Here is a 15,000-nt window from a genome sequence, read left to right as displayed (position 1 = left end):
ATCATGCAGCTGATCTTAGCTTTTATTTACCTATATATTAGTTTCAGACTTCCTACCCTTCAGAACTGACATCCCACTACCTGACCTGCTGTAGTCTGTCTGTGTAGGAATGGGGGTGGAGGTTACCCATAGGCGTCATTCAGAGGCCATAGCACAGCTTTTGTTTGTGTTTGTCTACACCTGTCCTGCTGGCTGCGACTGTTGTTAGGTATGTGAACCCACCTGACTGGCATGTGTGAGTCACCGACCATGTGGATGTCTCAGTATTAAGGGTGTTGCTGCAGGGCTGCCTGTGTCGGCTGCACATAGTACACTCCCTACACATGGTTGAGCACAGGTAGTGTAATGTTTGACATCCCTTTTACTGTATGTGAGAGTCGGAGAGAGGTGTTATTCCCTGTGTCCCTCCTGTGTCAGTGTATGTGCTATGCATTGCCTCTTTGCCAAGGCCAAGGCATACTGGGCACACCTCCTTCTGCCTACTGAGGCAGGCTCAGGTTGTTCCTCCTCCAAGTCACTCTGTCTGTGCATGCCTTGGCAATGGTGGGGGGCTGTGTGGCCCTGCCCCGTGCTGTTCCTGCTGCAGCTGTTTCCACAGGATCATATTGTGTAGCATGGCACATACGAGGACAATTTAGGTACATGTAGCTGGTGAGTACTGCAAGGCTCCACCGGATGTGTCCAGGCACCGGAACCGTGACTTGAGCATCCCAAACACATGCTCTACTATAATTCTGGTCTGTGCATGTGCCTCATTATGGAGTTCTTGTTCAGGTGTGTGTGCATTTCTGATGGGTGTCATCAGCCATGGCTCCAGTGCGTATCCATCATCCCCCACTAGGTGACAGTCAGGGATGTCCCCATTAGCAAATCTCTGGTACAGCTGCATCAGATGCCAGATGTGGGACTTGTGATAGCCTCCCGGGCAGCCAGCACACACATTCATTATTATGCCCTGGGCATTGCCCACAACCTGGCAGTTGATGGAAGGGAAGCCCTTGCGGTTGATGTAGACCCTACCCTGCCCACTGGCTGGTGCTTTGATGCATATGTGCGTGCAGTCTATAGCACCCACTATCTCAGGGTATTCTGCTATTTGGTGGAACAGTTGCATATTGCTGGCCAACGCCTCACGGATGTTGGCAAAATATACGTGCTCACTGACATGTGCTGACATGGCATCCAGGAACTAGTGGAGTACCCTGGATGCTGATGCCTGTGAGATCCCCGTCATATCCCCAGTTGGCCTTTGGAAGGTACCTGTAGCTAGTATTCTTAGGCCTACACATACCTTGGTATCCACTAGGATGGGTTCCCCTCTGTTAGTTCTGTGTGTCAGGCGTGGCTGGCACAGCTCATCAATTTGCTGTAGGAGGTCCCTGTCTACCCTATAGTGCTCCACTATCTTGTAGCACCTGGTAGGTTACCCTAGGTCTGTACACTCTTCTCCATCTCCTCACTGTGGGTTGGTGGACAGCATTCACATCCTCACTACCCTCAGCCTCTTCCACAAGTTGTTGTATGATAGCTATTGCAGCCCCTATCATTTTGCTGTTATGAGTGTTAAAAGTTCCCTGTTTGGTTATACCGGTGGTGTAGAGTGTGGGAAAAACCAATGGGGAAGGTATTTGCATAGTTTATAGTAGTGTTCTGGGCTGGGCTGCTGCCTGTGTAATTGGTTGATTCTGATACATTTCACCTGCCAGCTATGCTAGTTCTCCTTGATTACCTTCCTACTGCTGTTTTCCCTTCCATTGCCTTCCTGTTTAAGCCCGGGGGTGCGCTGCACAAACAGAGTGCTCAAATGTGCACAGTGCTGCTATTTCCTGATTTAACTTTTTTTTTCTTCCTTTATAACCTTGTGCGCAGCACGCACACCCTCTTAGGCAATGTAAAGAGTGCTAGGCAGATTCAGACACACCCCCTTGCTTAGCTGTGCTAAGCTGTTAGCAAACCCGAGCCACAGGGCTCCAATCTGCTTACAGTATGCCTGACACCCCCTCCATGATGTCACCTAACTCCTAGGCTTGCACCAAACTATTCCTACTCTTACACTGTTGGGACCTGACTCACATGCTGGGGAAAACTGGGATTCACTATAATTCCCTTCATTTGCATAGGATTGCCTGCTAATGCACAGTTACATGTCTCACACTGAGCCTCCCCCCTTAACAACCACTACTCATTGGCCATGTTGTCTTCTGCCTGCCATTGACTTGCATGGCAGAATACTGATTTTTAGTTAGAATGCTTAATTTAGGTTTATTTTGTTATTTCCCCCCGATCCCATTTGCATGCCGCTGCCCTATGTTTAAACAGCTGAGATCAGCTAAAAAAAAATAAAAGTTGACTTTTGTATTTTTTTCACTGTTTGCAATGGCCATTGGCATGCTTACTACATGATATGCAGCTTTTATTTGGAGCTGTCATAGCTCCGTTTTGGAGTTTGCAGAAATGTACTCGGTTACTAACCGAGTACATTTCTACAGATTGCACTAGTCCTGCAAGGCCGGTTGCAAGCTTCCTGGATCACAAAATCACCTAATTTGCATGGATTTCTCCTGCAAATGGGTTGATTTGCATACAGGGGCTGAATGCTGAAGTTAAGTCAATATAAATTACATCACAACACAAATTTTCATTCATAGTTGTTATATTATTATAGCACATCATGTTACAGGTGGTAATAGATCTATTTTCAACATATGCATGCTGATATATAGTTTCAAGTCCCAACCTATCCATTTCTGACAATAACGTATCCAATATTACCTTCTCCATTATTATTCCACAACATGAAAGTAGACTTAAGGGTCTATATGACACTGGGTTTGTCCTACTCCCCTTTCCCTTAAAGACAGGTTTAATAAGCGCATGTCTCCAATCATGAGGAATTTCCCTTTATTTATATGACCTAATAAATAATAGATATAATGGTACTGTAAGATCTAGCTGAAGTATTCTTAGGTTATTGTTACTAATTCTGTCTCCTCCCTGTGCTTTCTTTGGATCCAGTTTGCACAGATCTTTTTCAATATAATCTAATTTGATTCCAGTGTCTGAGGTTACCTGGATATCAGTACGACAACTTATCACACCCTTTGTGGAGGCAAACTGTTTTGCATAAGATTTTGTAAATATATCCTATAATCTGTTGTGTCTGAGAATAAATTTTAGAATCTATACACAGTTATCAAATTGTATGTCTTTACGTCTTCCACATCTCATGTGTCTATAAAAAGGTTTCCTGTTATGCTCAATATCTTTATATAAATTGTCTTCAACTTTTTCTTGATCTCGTCTCACACTATGCTTAATTTGTTTGCCCAGCTTGTTTATTTCAGTTTTCAAAGTTGTAGTACAACCTTTTCACATTCCATCTCCATTTTCTTCTACTGAACACATTGCTCCAGTTAGTTTTACATAGTAACTGTTTTGCTTCCATATAATCTATAATTAATCTTGTGGATATTGGTTTAGATTGGCAGAATTATCTAGCAAGAAATTAAACTTAATAACTGAATGATCACTGCACATCAATGTGGTAAAACTTAGCTTGAAGTAACAGTAATTTCTTTAGGAAAACAAAGTCTAGTATGGTCTATTCCCTAGTTTTTATTTATTTATTTTTTACAGTCTGAAGCAATTGTTGTTCCTGAACATATATTGTGAATAATTTTCTTACTAATGATGTTGAATCAATATTATTACAGTCTGTTTTGGTAAATTTAAGTCCCCAGCTAATATTATTCTTCCCTACTATGTTTCATTCAAGAAATCTTTGAATTCCTCTAGGTCATCAGCACTTGTCTTTGGTGGTCTATACACTCTAACAATTGGTATAGGTTCCTTGATTGTCTTTATTGTCACAGTTACACAGTCTATATTATTGGTGTTATCATTGAACATGTAGTAATCACAGGTCTCATAACTATCTTTAATCCCTATCATAACACCTCCATCTAATTTTTTGTTAGAATGTCTGTTACAGTAAACACATTTGTACCCTGACAGAACTGGTTTCCAGTCATTGTTCTTTAACCATGTTTCACAAACAATAACAGCATAAATTTTCTGGAAACATGGCAAATTGTCCAGTAAAAAAATATATTATTAATGCTCATAGCATTAACAACCATCAGAGATGCATCAAATGTTGCTATCTGCGAAATGTTAAATTTTCTACCAAGCAAAAATCCTGCCTAGTGTTTGTCAAATATTGCCAAATATCTGCTGCAAAAATTCTCTTTCCTGATCTTGATAAATGCATGCCACCCTGTCTGAACATGTGTGCCCAAAACTAGGTTTAGATGCTCTACACATTTCCATTTTTACAAATGGGACAGTTTTTCCACGTAGGTATTTAATCAAAAAAGATATTTTCATTCATAGTGACCCGACTATGCTTTCTATGCGTGTTTTTTAAAAAAATATGTCCTAACACCAGTACAGGCTGTACTATTTATGAAGGCACTAAGTTCCCTCTAACAGTCAGAGTGTCCTTGTGGATGAGATCATTTGTACCAACATGAATAAAAAAAGACCCGTACTTCCTTACATTAAGGCATTCCAAGGCTTGTCTCACATCTTCCGTTTTTGCTCCTGGCAAGCGTAGCACTATTCAATGTTCATTATCTTCTCTGCAGAAGTAAGTATCAGTTCTTCTAATACCTGAATATTCAATTACAAGAGAATCTTTTCTGACCAGATCTGAAGAATATTCATCTTCTAATACAATAATATCTACTCTATCAATTGTTATAAAGGAAAGATCTTCATCACAATTAGTCTTATTAATCCCACTGTTTTCATTGCGTATTAAATTTGCAAGCATACCGTTGGCATGCAGCAGGTTTTGTACATCCACAGCTTGAGCCATGTAGTCAACACCTGCCTTTCTCTTCTTTTTTCCTATAGCAATTTTCTACAATCCTTTCACGTTAGGTTTTGATTTCTTCCTCTTCACTTGCTCCTTGCCTCTTTTTTCTACTTTCTCTTTTTCCGCACGGGTTGCCTAGCATAGATTAAATTTGACTTACAATGACCTCTATATCATCAACCCACTTTGGTCAACATATAGAGGTGGTTGGTTGATGTGTGAGATTGATAGTCCCAAGCACAGGGGGGTATTTCCTGGGGAATTATGTAATCTTAGAATTAGTATGTATATATATATATATATATATATATATATATATATATATATGTGTGTATAATTAGCAAGTGGAGTGGGAGCACAGCCTCCCACATGGGGGGGGGGTGCATGAGCCTTACCCCATCTACAAAACTCTTGATTTTCTTTTGCATGTTTCAAGGATTAGCTAGAGAACATGCACTATAGCATGTGGCATAAAAAGTGGGGCTATGCCACTCATATTCCCCTGCTGTTATAGTCTCCCTAAAATGCCATGCAATCTCATGAAGAAAGGAGAGTGTTTAATGTCTGCAAGAATGTATTCCCCTTTCCATGAGATAGTGTAGCTTTAATGTGGGTATATAAAGTAGGGGTTGGCACTGGACCAGAAGGGACATGCTGTTGTACTCAGCCACAAAAATATGAAATGTTATTACCGAACTTGGCTGCTTTTAAAATTCTGAGCATTAATTTCTTTTTTTTTTAATGTTTGATGCTTTGATCATGTATACAGTAGATCTTGTGCACAAATTTTGGCTCAACTTGTGTGAGGACAGCATGTTGTAATCCAGCACTAAATTCATTGAGGCAACAGTGGGGCTAGTGTTCAACTGCATACTGCACATGTGACATCCAGAAATGACCAGAAGAGTTGAAACACAACTGAAAATCATTCTTAACATTTACAATGGAGTTGGACAGATGGTGCTTATCTGTTATCTCCCAGTACCTCAGCAATATGTGGATTTGCTGAATGAATAATCATCATGGGAAAGATAGCCCCACAGAGTAATGTTGACTTCTACACTAGGTAAAATGTGTGTGGTGTGGGGGTGGGGAGGGCTCAAAATAGTAGAGCAAAAGTAGTGTTAACCAGGATGAATAATCTTTTAGAAGAAATATGTTTTGTAAAGACAGACTATCATATTTAAGTGGAAGGGAACAGATTGAGGTAAAAGACAGGGGTAATTCATCAAGGAATTTGTAGTGCCCATTCAACACAGATGTTGAAGAGGGTAGGCAAAGATATGAAGATGTTACATTTCATAATGATGCATTTTTTATTTAAATTTGTATTTATTTATCCTTTGTTAAACTGGTTAGCCCAACTGTGCTAATAGCCTTGTTTCAGGGAGACCCAAGGTAGTATTTGTTCTACTAGGGGAAATTTGGTATTATGGGGAAGTCTTTACCATGGCCGCTGTGGTGCAGTGGTTAGCGTTGTCGCCTCACAGCAAGAGGTTCTCTGGTTCGATTATTGGCTGGAGCTGCTCCTGTGTGGAGTCTGCATGTCCTCCCTGTGGTTGAGTGAGTTTTAAAGACGTAGGTAGGTGCATGTATGTGTGTGTCTTCTCTGAAGGTAAGTCGCTGGGCTGGCAACTTGACAATATAAAAACACCACTGCCAATCAATCTGCAGACCAGTGATCCATTGTGGTGACCCCTAACTGGGAAAGCCGAAATACATTGCTTTGGGAAGTCTTTACCATACACAAAGAGCTTTGCTAAGATGTGTTATAGCATCTGGTAGCCATAAAACCATTTCAACACTTCCACCTTTCCAGGAGAGCAATTAGTTCACTGCTAAGGACAATACAGTAGGATTCCTAGTGCTTGTTTTTACAGACATTTCATCTCTGGCTGCAATCAGAACTGTAAGATACAATCTTTATGGCCTACAAGGTAACTTAATTTTAATCTATTTTTAAAAGTTAGTTGGACTGAGATTTATCTCTTCTCTTCCCATATCCTCTGTTACAATATTAATGTCCACAGTTGCAATACAGTCTGACATTGAGGTATATTTCTTTTTCTGTCCAGCAGGATCCATTGCTGGTACATTTTTAACACAAGCAGCTTTACAAGTGCATTTTTCAACACAAGCATCTGTACAAATCAGTTTGATATGCAAATGACATATAATTCTTTACAAAACTCCAGCTAGCTTTGCTGGCATATGTTACACATGCACTGTCCTTCTCCTGGCATAGCTGGCAATACCTCACATTGATATGAAAATATAATGGAAAAATGTTGTTATATTTATCCTTGGAAGCATTTGGGAGAAAGGAAAATAAAAGCTATAAAAGCAAGAATGAAAAGAAGTGAAAAATATGTGGAATATATAGATTTCCTGTGGTGCCCATAAATAGACTTCTAGTAAAGGAAAAATGCCATATAAGAAAATAAGAGTTTGTACATATTGTGGGGAAATATAGACTACTGAAATGTAAGAGAGTAAATCAATTATGGGAAGAGAATATGTGTAAAAGGTAATATAAAAGGAATGAAAAGTGTCAAAAGTATAAGCATGGACATGACAGAATATGAATATTATGAAAATATGAAGAAATGATAGTTTACATGAAAAATTGTTTTGTATAATATGGATTGTCTGGAACAGAAGGGTGAATAAGATAAAATTTAATAGGAAATGGATACTGTCAGAAATTATGACGAAAATAAGGTTTTGGTTGTGGAAAAAGGAGTGCGGGAATCAAAAGTTTAAAATAAAAAAGGTGAGTTTTTTGAAAATGTGTAAGTTAATTGCAAATAACTGTAAATATGGTAAAAAAGCTTGTGTGTGTGTGTGTGTGTGTGTGTGTGTGTATATATATATATATATATATATATATATATATATATATATATATATATATATATCATATATTGTGGATTTTAATAAAGGACGCCTATCTTTTCAATAAGTGCCATGGGATCTTTCACATCCACCTGAGTGACAACCAACTTACAGAGATGGCGTTATGTTAAATAACTACAGTGGTTACAAAATATTATAGAAGAAGAGCAAAAGTGTTTTTTTTTTCTGAAAGGAAATAAGATGAATCTGAAGAGTAGGCAGGTCTAATGAATGTTAACTGCCTTCATTTCCAAAAGGTGATATAATAGAAGTACAAAGATCACTTTACCAGAACTTGAGAAGTGACAACTGTACTACTTAAAAGGGGCATGAATGCTGAAAATTTCAATATTGAAGCATTATCAAACTTATAAACACCAAAGGAGAATATCAACTCTGTACTGGTGGTCTTGGGTTCAAGTCCCAAGCAGGAGTTAATAGTTTCTTCTTTTTAAATTTTACCCATTGGTTGACAAGGTAAGCCAGATACACAAATTGTCTCTTTTCAGGGATGCCCCAGGAACACTATCTGGTTAAATGACTTGCTCAGAATCATGCAGTAGGCAAAGATAGGTGGAAGGAATGAAATCCTGCTCCTTGGGCACATGAAACAGCTCATTAACAACTCAAAGCTTTAGTCTTCTGAGCTTACTGACACATTTACAAGTTTCAAAAAATAGTACTTAAGCAGAAGGCATTCTATGTATACATATTTTTGCTCCCTCTTGGATATTCTTTTCACTGGCCCAGCCCCTAGCACCCCGTGTCCATGCTGGGTCTATCAGCTTGTTTCCTACCCCCCCCCAGATTTATTCTGGTATTCCTGGGGCCAGTCTTGGTTACTAAGGGAATCTTGGGGTCTCAACCATGTCCACCTCCGTCCTTTTTTCTTTTAGATGTCCTATCCACTCCCTGCTCCACCTCCCACACTTGTTGATTCATCCAAGATCAACTCCCTTCTTTGGACCACACCTCTCCTAAAGCAGCACCATCATTAATGAATGTCCTCCCTGACACTCCATTAGTTGCCCGAGCCACTACTTGAACTTGGGTTGACAAGGCCATAGTTAGGAATTTATCCCTCTGCACCACCAGAGCAGCTGTGTGTGTGTGCGTATATGGGTCTACTTCAGCTGACTGAGTTACCATAACATCGAACCTGAAATTATGGTGATGACAAAAATGAATATTCACAAGACCCATGGTGTACAGACACAAAACCCCATAAGATCATGCAATTCATAGTTGTTAAATCATGATGTCTAACGTCCATGACTGTTTCTTCCATCTTATGGGTTTCGCTCTTGTACACCATCGGTCTTGTACACAGTTGTTGTTATCATCTCAATAGTTTCAGGTTCACTGTTACAGTAACTTGATCAAATGAAGTAGACAAGTAGACCCATATATATATATATATATATATATATATATATATATATATATATATATATAGAGAGAGAGAGAGAGATAAATATATATATATATATATATATATATATATATATATATATATGTGTGTGTGTGTGTGTGTGTGTGTGTGTGTGTGTGTGTGTGTTGCATGTGTGTGTGTAATTTGACTTTAATCACCATGCTAGGAGGTTACTAGCTGAGAGGAAACAGGCTTTTAAATGAAAAATCAGCACCTAACTGCCTAGAGGGTTTTATTAGTTTAGATGTAGTGACACCAGCATAGAATGCTGGAAGATTTATAGGTTCATAGGTTCATACTAGGCTATCTGCCCTGGGGCATTTATAAGCCTAGCACGATTGTGTTTGGCTTACGCCACCCCTTGATTTGAGTATACTGTGCCCTTTTTAAAGTTTAGTTTACTGCGCCTCTGTCTAATAGTGACACGGAAGTAATCCCTGGGACAAACCTATGATCCCCCATCCACTCATCAAGATTCTTCTTGAAGAGAGTGAGTGAGGTGCTCTGCCTAACAAGAATTGGAATTCTATTCCAGAGCGAAGGGAGCCTCTGGGTTATGAATCTGTCCCTCCATGTTCTATTTATTTCTGTGCTGAGGCTCAAGTCCCTCGAGCGCGTGGCTCTAAGGGATTTAGATTTACTGAGGTGGAGCATGTCCATTAATTCTGTCTGTTAGATTCAAGTCCCAAACAACAGCTAATATTTGTCTTTCCTATTTACAAATGCCTAATCAGAAGGATTTTTCTGCTACTCTGAGTATATTTGGAAAAAAAAATTCCACTAACAGACTGACTTGAGATTATGTTTCTATTAATATTTCACAAGCATATGTTTTTATTTCTTTTATAGGTATCTACCTAAAAAGTATGCATCTATGGAAACAATTTACACATAATATATTAAATTCATAATAGGCCACTTTCTAGGTTTTTGGAATGTCTTTGGTGAGTATATGCCTTTATGTTGGTACTTTGCTTGGACAAACTGTTAATAGACTATGTAACATCACTGAACAAAAAGCAGACATGGTGTTGTAGTAGTCAGCATGTGTAACTGGAACCCCTCATGCCACTATGTATAACTACCTGTTTAGTGAGAGACTGCTTCAAAGGTGTGGATATATCAGCTCAGTGCAGTGTAGTGTGCAAGAGCCAGGGAACCCTTTCCTCCAGTCTTCAGGTAAGCAACATCTGATGCTCTTCTTGTATGCTAGGCAAAAAGAGAAAATCAAGACAGTCTTTATATAACTCTTCCCAGTGCTAGTGTTTCTTATTTATAATTTGCCTTATATACTCCCTCACAGTATGTGGTGCCACATTGTTGAGAGATTTTGTTAAAGTGATGTAGATGTCCAGGCCACGCACTTCCCAGTGGGAAAACAGGCACTCAATGTCAGAACACCAACATGCAAAAGAAAGGGATACAGTCAGTTTGTCATTCTGGCATAGGGTTAAGTACTGCACTAGAAATGTTGTAATAGACCTTATACATGTGTGAGTGGATCTGCCTTACTCTTACTCTCTCTCCCTTATATCATATATGGTTTTCAGGACAACCGAGCTAGAGTTTGTCAACTTACCTTTCACTAATCATATTCTACCAACTCCTGATCCCTCATTTATAGTGGACACAGTATTTCCACACTTCCCCATTGTAGCACCCATGATAGTGCCCATTCTGGTGATTTGACAGAGTGTGAACCAACCAATCAGCATCACTGAACTGTGCTACAATTAACCTCATTCAATGGATGCTTATATAATCATATTTAAGTGCATTATCAAACAATGGCTTGTATAAGCTTTGAAACTCATTAAGTCAGCTTATGCAAGTCAAAAGTTGCTTTAATGAGCAAAACAGATGGCCAAAACTACACTAATCACAGAAGGAAAACAAATTCTCTCTTTTGATGAGTGAACTTTGGAAAAATAATCCTAGCAATAACACTAGATAAAAGGTTTATTTGAATTGTGTTACTGTTTGGGAGAGGGATTCTTGTAAGGTAATGTATATGGTTATAGTTGGGCTTAGGGGCAGGGTTAGAGTTATCAAACATGAATACGGATGGGCAGGGAGACCATTACCCCAGTCAAGAAATTCTGCACTTGACAACCACAACATTTGAACACACATTAAAGTCTGTCGACCAAGTTAACGTTCCACCAAATGAACATCCATCTAGCTATGTATATGTGTATAATATACACACACACACACACACACACACACTCACACACACACACACACACACACACACACACACACACACACATATCTATATATATATATATATATATATATATATATATATATATATATATAGGTTGTACATCATTTTTTCGATCGCAACTTGTGCGATTTACAGTTGTGTGAAAGTGCTGATTTGCACTACGTAAACATGAATGACACAATATCGAACCTTGCAATAGCAAATGCAATACAGTATTCGCTGTTGTAAGGTTCGACATTGTGGTGCAGATCGCACTGTAGCGGGGATTGGGAAATGTACCCTTTCCCTCACTGTAGTGCAATCTCGGAGTTTGTATATATAAGTGGGGGTGTGGGGGGTGCAGGGGCTTGCCCACCCTGCAAAAAAACATTCTTTGCTGTGCAACAGACGGTATTGCTGTTACTGGAAGTGTGGTGGCTGTTCAAAAATGTCAAATTCGACATTTGCAGTCACTACACTTCGAGGTTTTTTGTGTTTGGTATTTTAAATTTTGTGGTTTAGGTTAGATATTACCACAATTCATCACTGTTCATTATGGTGATATGATAGTAAACCTATATATATATATATATATATATATATATATATATATATATATATATATATATATTTAATGATCTACTATCAAAATTCTGAAACTCAGTCGGTCAAATAATGCCTTATTTGGAAAAAACAGTGAAAAGAAAAGCATTAGCTATGCAAAGTAACAGAAATAGTAATGTTCACATGTCGATATTCAACGTTGTCGACCTTACGCAACTTACCTTGCCTTCCAGCGATTTCCAACTGTTTTGCAGGGGGGCAAGTCTCCCTAAATCCCCCATGTGGGGTCTGCACCTCACACACTCCCTACTACTTATATATACAAACTCTGAGATCTCACTACAGTGAGGAAAGTGGTACATTTCCCAATCCCCAATGTAGTGCGATCTCCAAGCAGAGCATCAATCTCACAACAGTATATGAGCACTAGCATTCGCTGTTGTGGAGTCAAACATATTTGGTTCAGAGTTACATGAACTGGAAAACAGCCTTTCGACAACCACAGTTCAACTGACTGCTGTCTAAAATTTTGATAATAAACCATATTTAATATATGCAACTGGAGACTCTCTCAACTCTCACTAGATGGAAGACATAAAAATGTACTGATGGACAGAACACCAAGCTGTTATAAGATATACACACACACACACACACACACACACACACACACACACACACACACACACACACACACACACACACACACACACACACTCAGTAAACTCCTGTGAGGACATAGGGAGGAAATGCAGACTTCACACATGGCGCACTTCAGCTGAAAACCAAAATAGAGGGCCAAGCACTGTGAGGTAGCACTTCTAACCATCCACCACAGTGCTGCACTAAAATATGTAGAATGCATACCTACAATGTCTTTTTTCATAAAATAACCACATAGTTAAAAGAAGCCATTTTATATGTGTAATAGTACATGCTAGGTTGAGTGCTGAACAGATATTACAGTACATCCCAACTTGTAAAACAAAAGCCTGTTGGGCTTATGCCTTACAAGACTCTTGGTATGTAATAATAGCTGTTCAATGTATACAACAACTTGTGTTAGAATTCATGAAATGCACACATTACAGTTAGTATCTTCTCTACCTGTATTCCATCTGTCCTTAATTTTTTTGTGTTACCTTGCCCCATTGTCTGTTGATTATATGCCCCCACCCCAGCCAATCAGCCCATTCGTTCCAAATCACCAGAATGAGGGTCAACCAAGAAAGGCCATTATTCTTTTTGTATCATACCATCTCTGCATGCACTTAGTGAAATGCAGGGCAGGGGTCATGCAATGGGCTAACCATCAAGAACATCCCCGAACTTCCACAACTGGGGTTCCCTTCAAACAGTCCTGTCTCTCCCCACAAAGCACAGAAGGCAGTTCCTCACATCTCCAACAGGGAAATAAGACATGCAAAATGTGCTCCCAAGTGTGATTAATGCTGCCTACCCACCTGGAGAGGTAATTGGGCCACACCCTTCACACACACTCCAGTGGCAGGGCTGCTAATTAAACATCAGTTACCTGGGTCACAGTCAGGGGTCCCTCCTTATGCACTACAAAGACAGGTTATCTGCTCTTAATTTTTGTCTGTACACATTTTATTCTCACTCTTTTAAATGCATTTGTATCTATTTAAATTGTATGCAGCGGTGGTGCAGTGGTTAGCGTCGTCGCCTCACAGCAAGAGGTTCTCCCGTTGGCTGGAGCGCCTTCTGTGTGGAGTCTGCATATCCTCCCTGAGGTTGAGTGACGTTAAAGGCATGCATGTAGGTGCATGCGTGAATGGGTGTGCCTTCTTCGAAGGTTGGGTGTCAGGCTGGCAACTCGGCACCATAAAAAATCCACTGCCAATCATTAGTGGACCGGAGTTCTGCTGTGGCGTCCCCTAACCGGGAAAAGCTGAAAGACGTTACTATTTGTATCTATTTAAATTCTGACTGCTTGTTTACTCAGTTATTACTTAGATAAACATTTTTGCCCTGCTCAGCAGAATAAATGGCATCTTTTGAATAATTTTATTTTGTTTTTACAAAAGACAGATGTTTACTTTGCTTATTTCTTTTAATTTAGATTTCAGAGGGAAACATCTCACTGCACTGTGCTTTCCTTGATTTCAGGTAATGTCTCTTTACTATGATACCAGCATAGCCAGCTACATTTATTATTTTTAACAATAAAATACTGCTATGTAATTTCAGGGAAAAAGATGCTGTGTGGTCATCTGAAGGCTGCATTCTGCTCCATCACAATGAAAGCAATGTGGTATGCAAATGTGATCACCTGACCAACTTTGGAATCCTAATGCAGGTTGTGCCATTTGAGGTATGTGAACTTTGTGCATCAGTGCCTGAAATTGCATAATCTGACACAAAGTGCTTGTGATGTGGTCAGCAGAATTTCTTCAAACCATGTGCTGACATAATTCAGATCCCTTTCTCCACCAGTACAATTTTCTCTCCATTACAACCATCACCTGCACTTCTTTGCAGTCATCATCCACCTCTGATCCATTCCCATGGACCACTCACCCTCTTGAACCCTTTTTGTTACAGTTTCATCCTCTCTGCCATTTTATTTGGAGTACAGAATCAGATCTGCAGTGACAATTCTTATCATTGATATTTTAATTCCCTCCTTTCCCTTTATTCATTTGTCCTCTATTAGTTTGGCAATTTAGCAAGTACTCTGTGCTGTCCTGTTCTATTTAAGTTTTATACATTAATATGCATGTAATCCTTTTGTAACTCCTTTTACATAATGTCATCTCATTTGCATCTAACAGCCTCACTGCCTACTGGTGGAATTTGTGTCATTGTTTCTATGCACGATACCACTAAAGCAATACAATTGTTTCTGTGCATGTAAGGTGTTGTTTCTTCCTTATCTGTTTCTGGTATTTTGTCTTTATGCCAGTCTCAAGCAACACTGAAGAAGAGTTTGGAAGTAACCCGAAAGCGCTAACTGTTTTTAACCTTTGTGTTGAATAAAAGACTACAAACTAAAGAACT

The 15,000-nt window shown here is 39.3% G+C and overlaps 1 protein-coding gene across 2 annotated transcripts in view; it reads left to right on the top strand.

The window, feature by feature from the left end:
* LOC122799354 (adhesion G-protein coupled receptor D1-like) overlaps positions 1–15,000 on the top strand; it is a 689,306-nt gene that overhangs the window by 446,455 nt on the left and 227,851 nt on the right. For both annotated transcript variants that reach the window (XM_044068349.1, XM_044068348.1), the window contains 2 exons: positions 14,063–14,109; positions 14,191–14,314. In XM_044068349.1, coding sequence (XP_043924284.1) covers positions 14,063–14,109; positions 14,191–14,314 — 171 coding nt within the window. The remainder of the gene's footprint in view (positions 1–14,062; positions 14,110–14,190; positions 14,315–15,000) is intronic.

Source organism: Protopterus annectens, chromosome 4.part0 (genome assembly GCF_019279795.1).
Source record: "Protopterus annectens isolate FY-2018-M chromosome 4.part0, PAN1.0, whole genome shotgun sequence".
NCBI classification, from domain to species: Eukaryota; Metazoa; Chordata; order Ceratodontiformes; family Protopteridae; genus Protopterus; species Protopterus annectens.
Note: the sequence above shows the minus strand (reverse complement) of the source record. Positions and strands in the feature narration are given on the sequence as shown.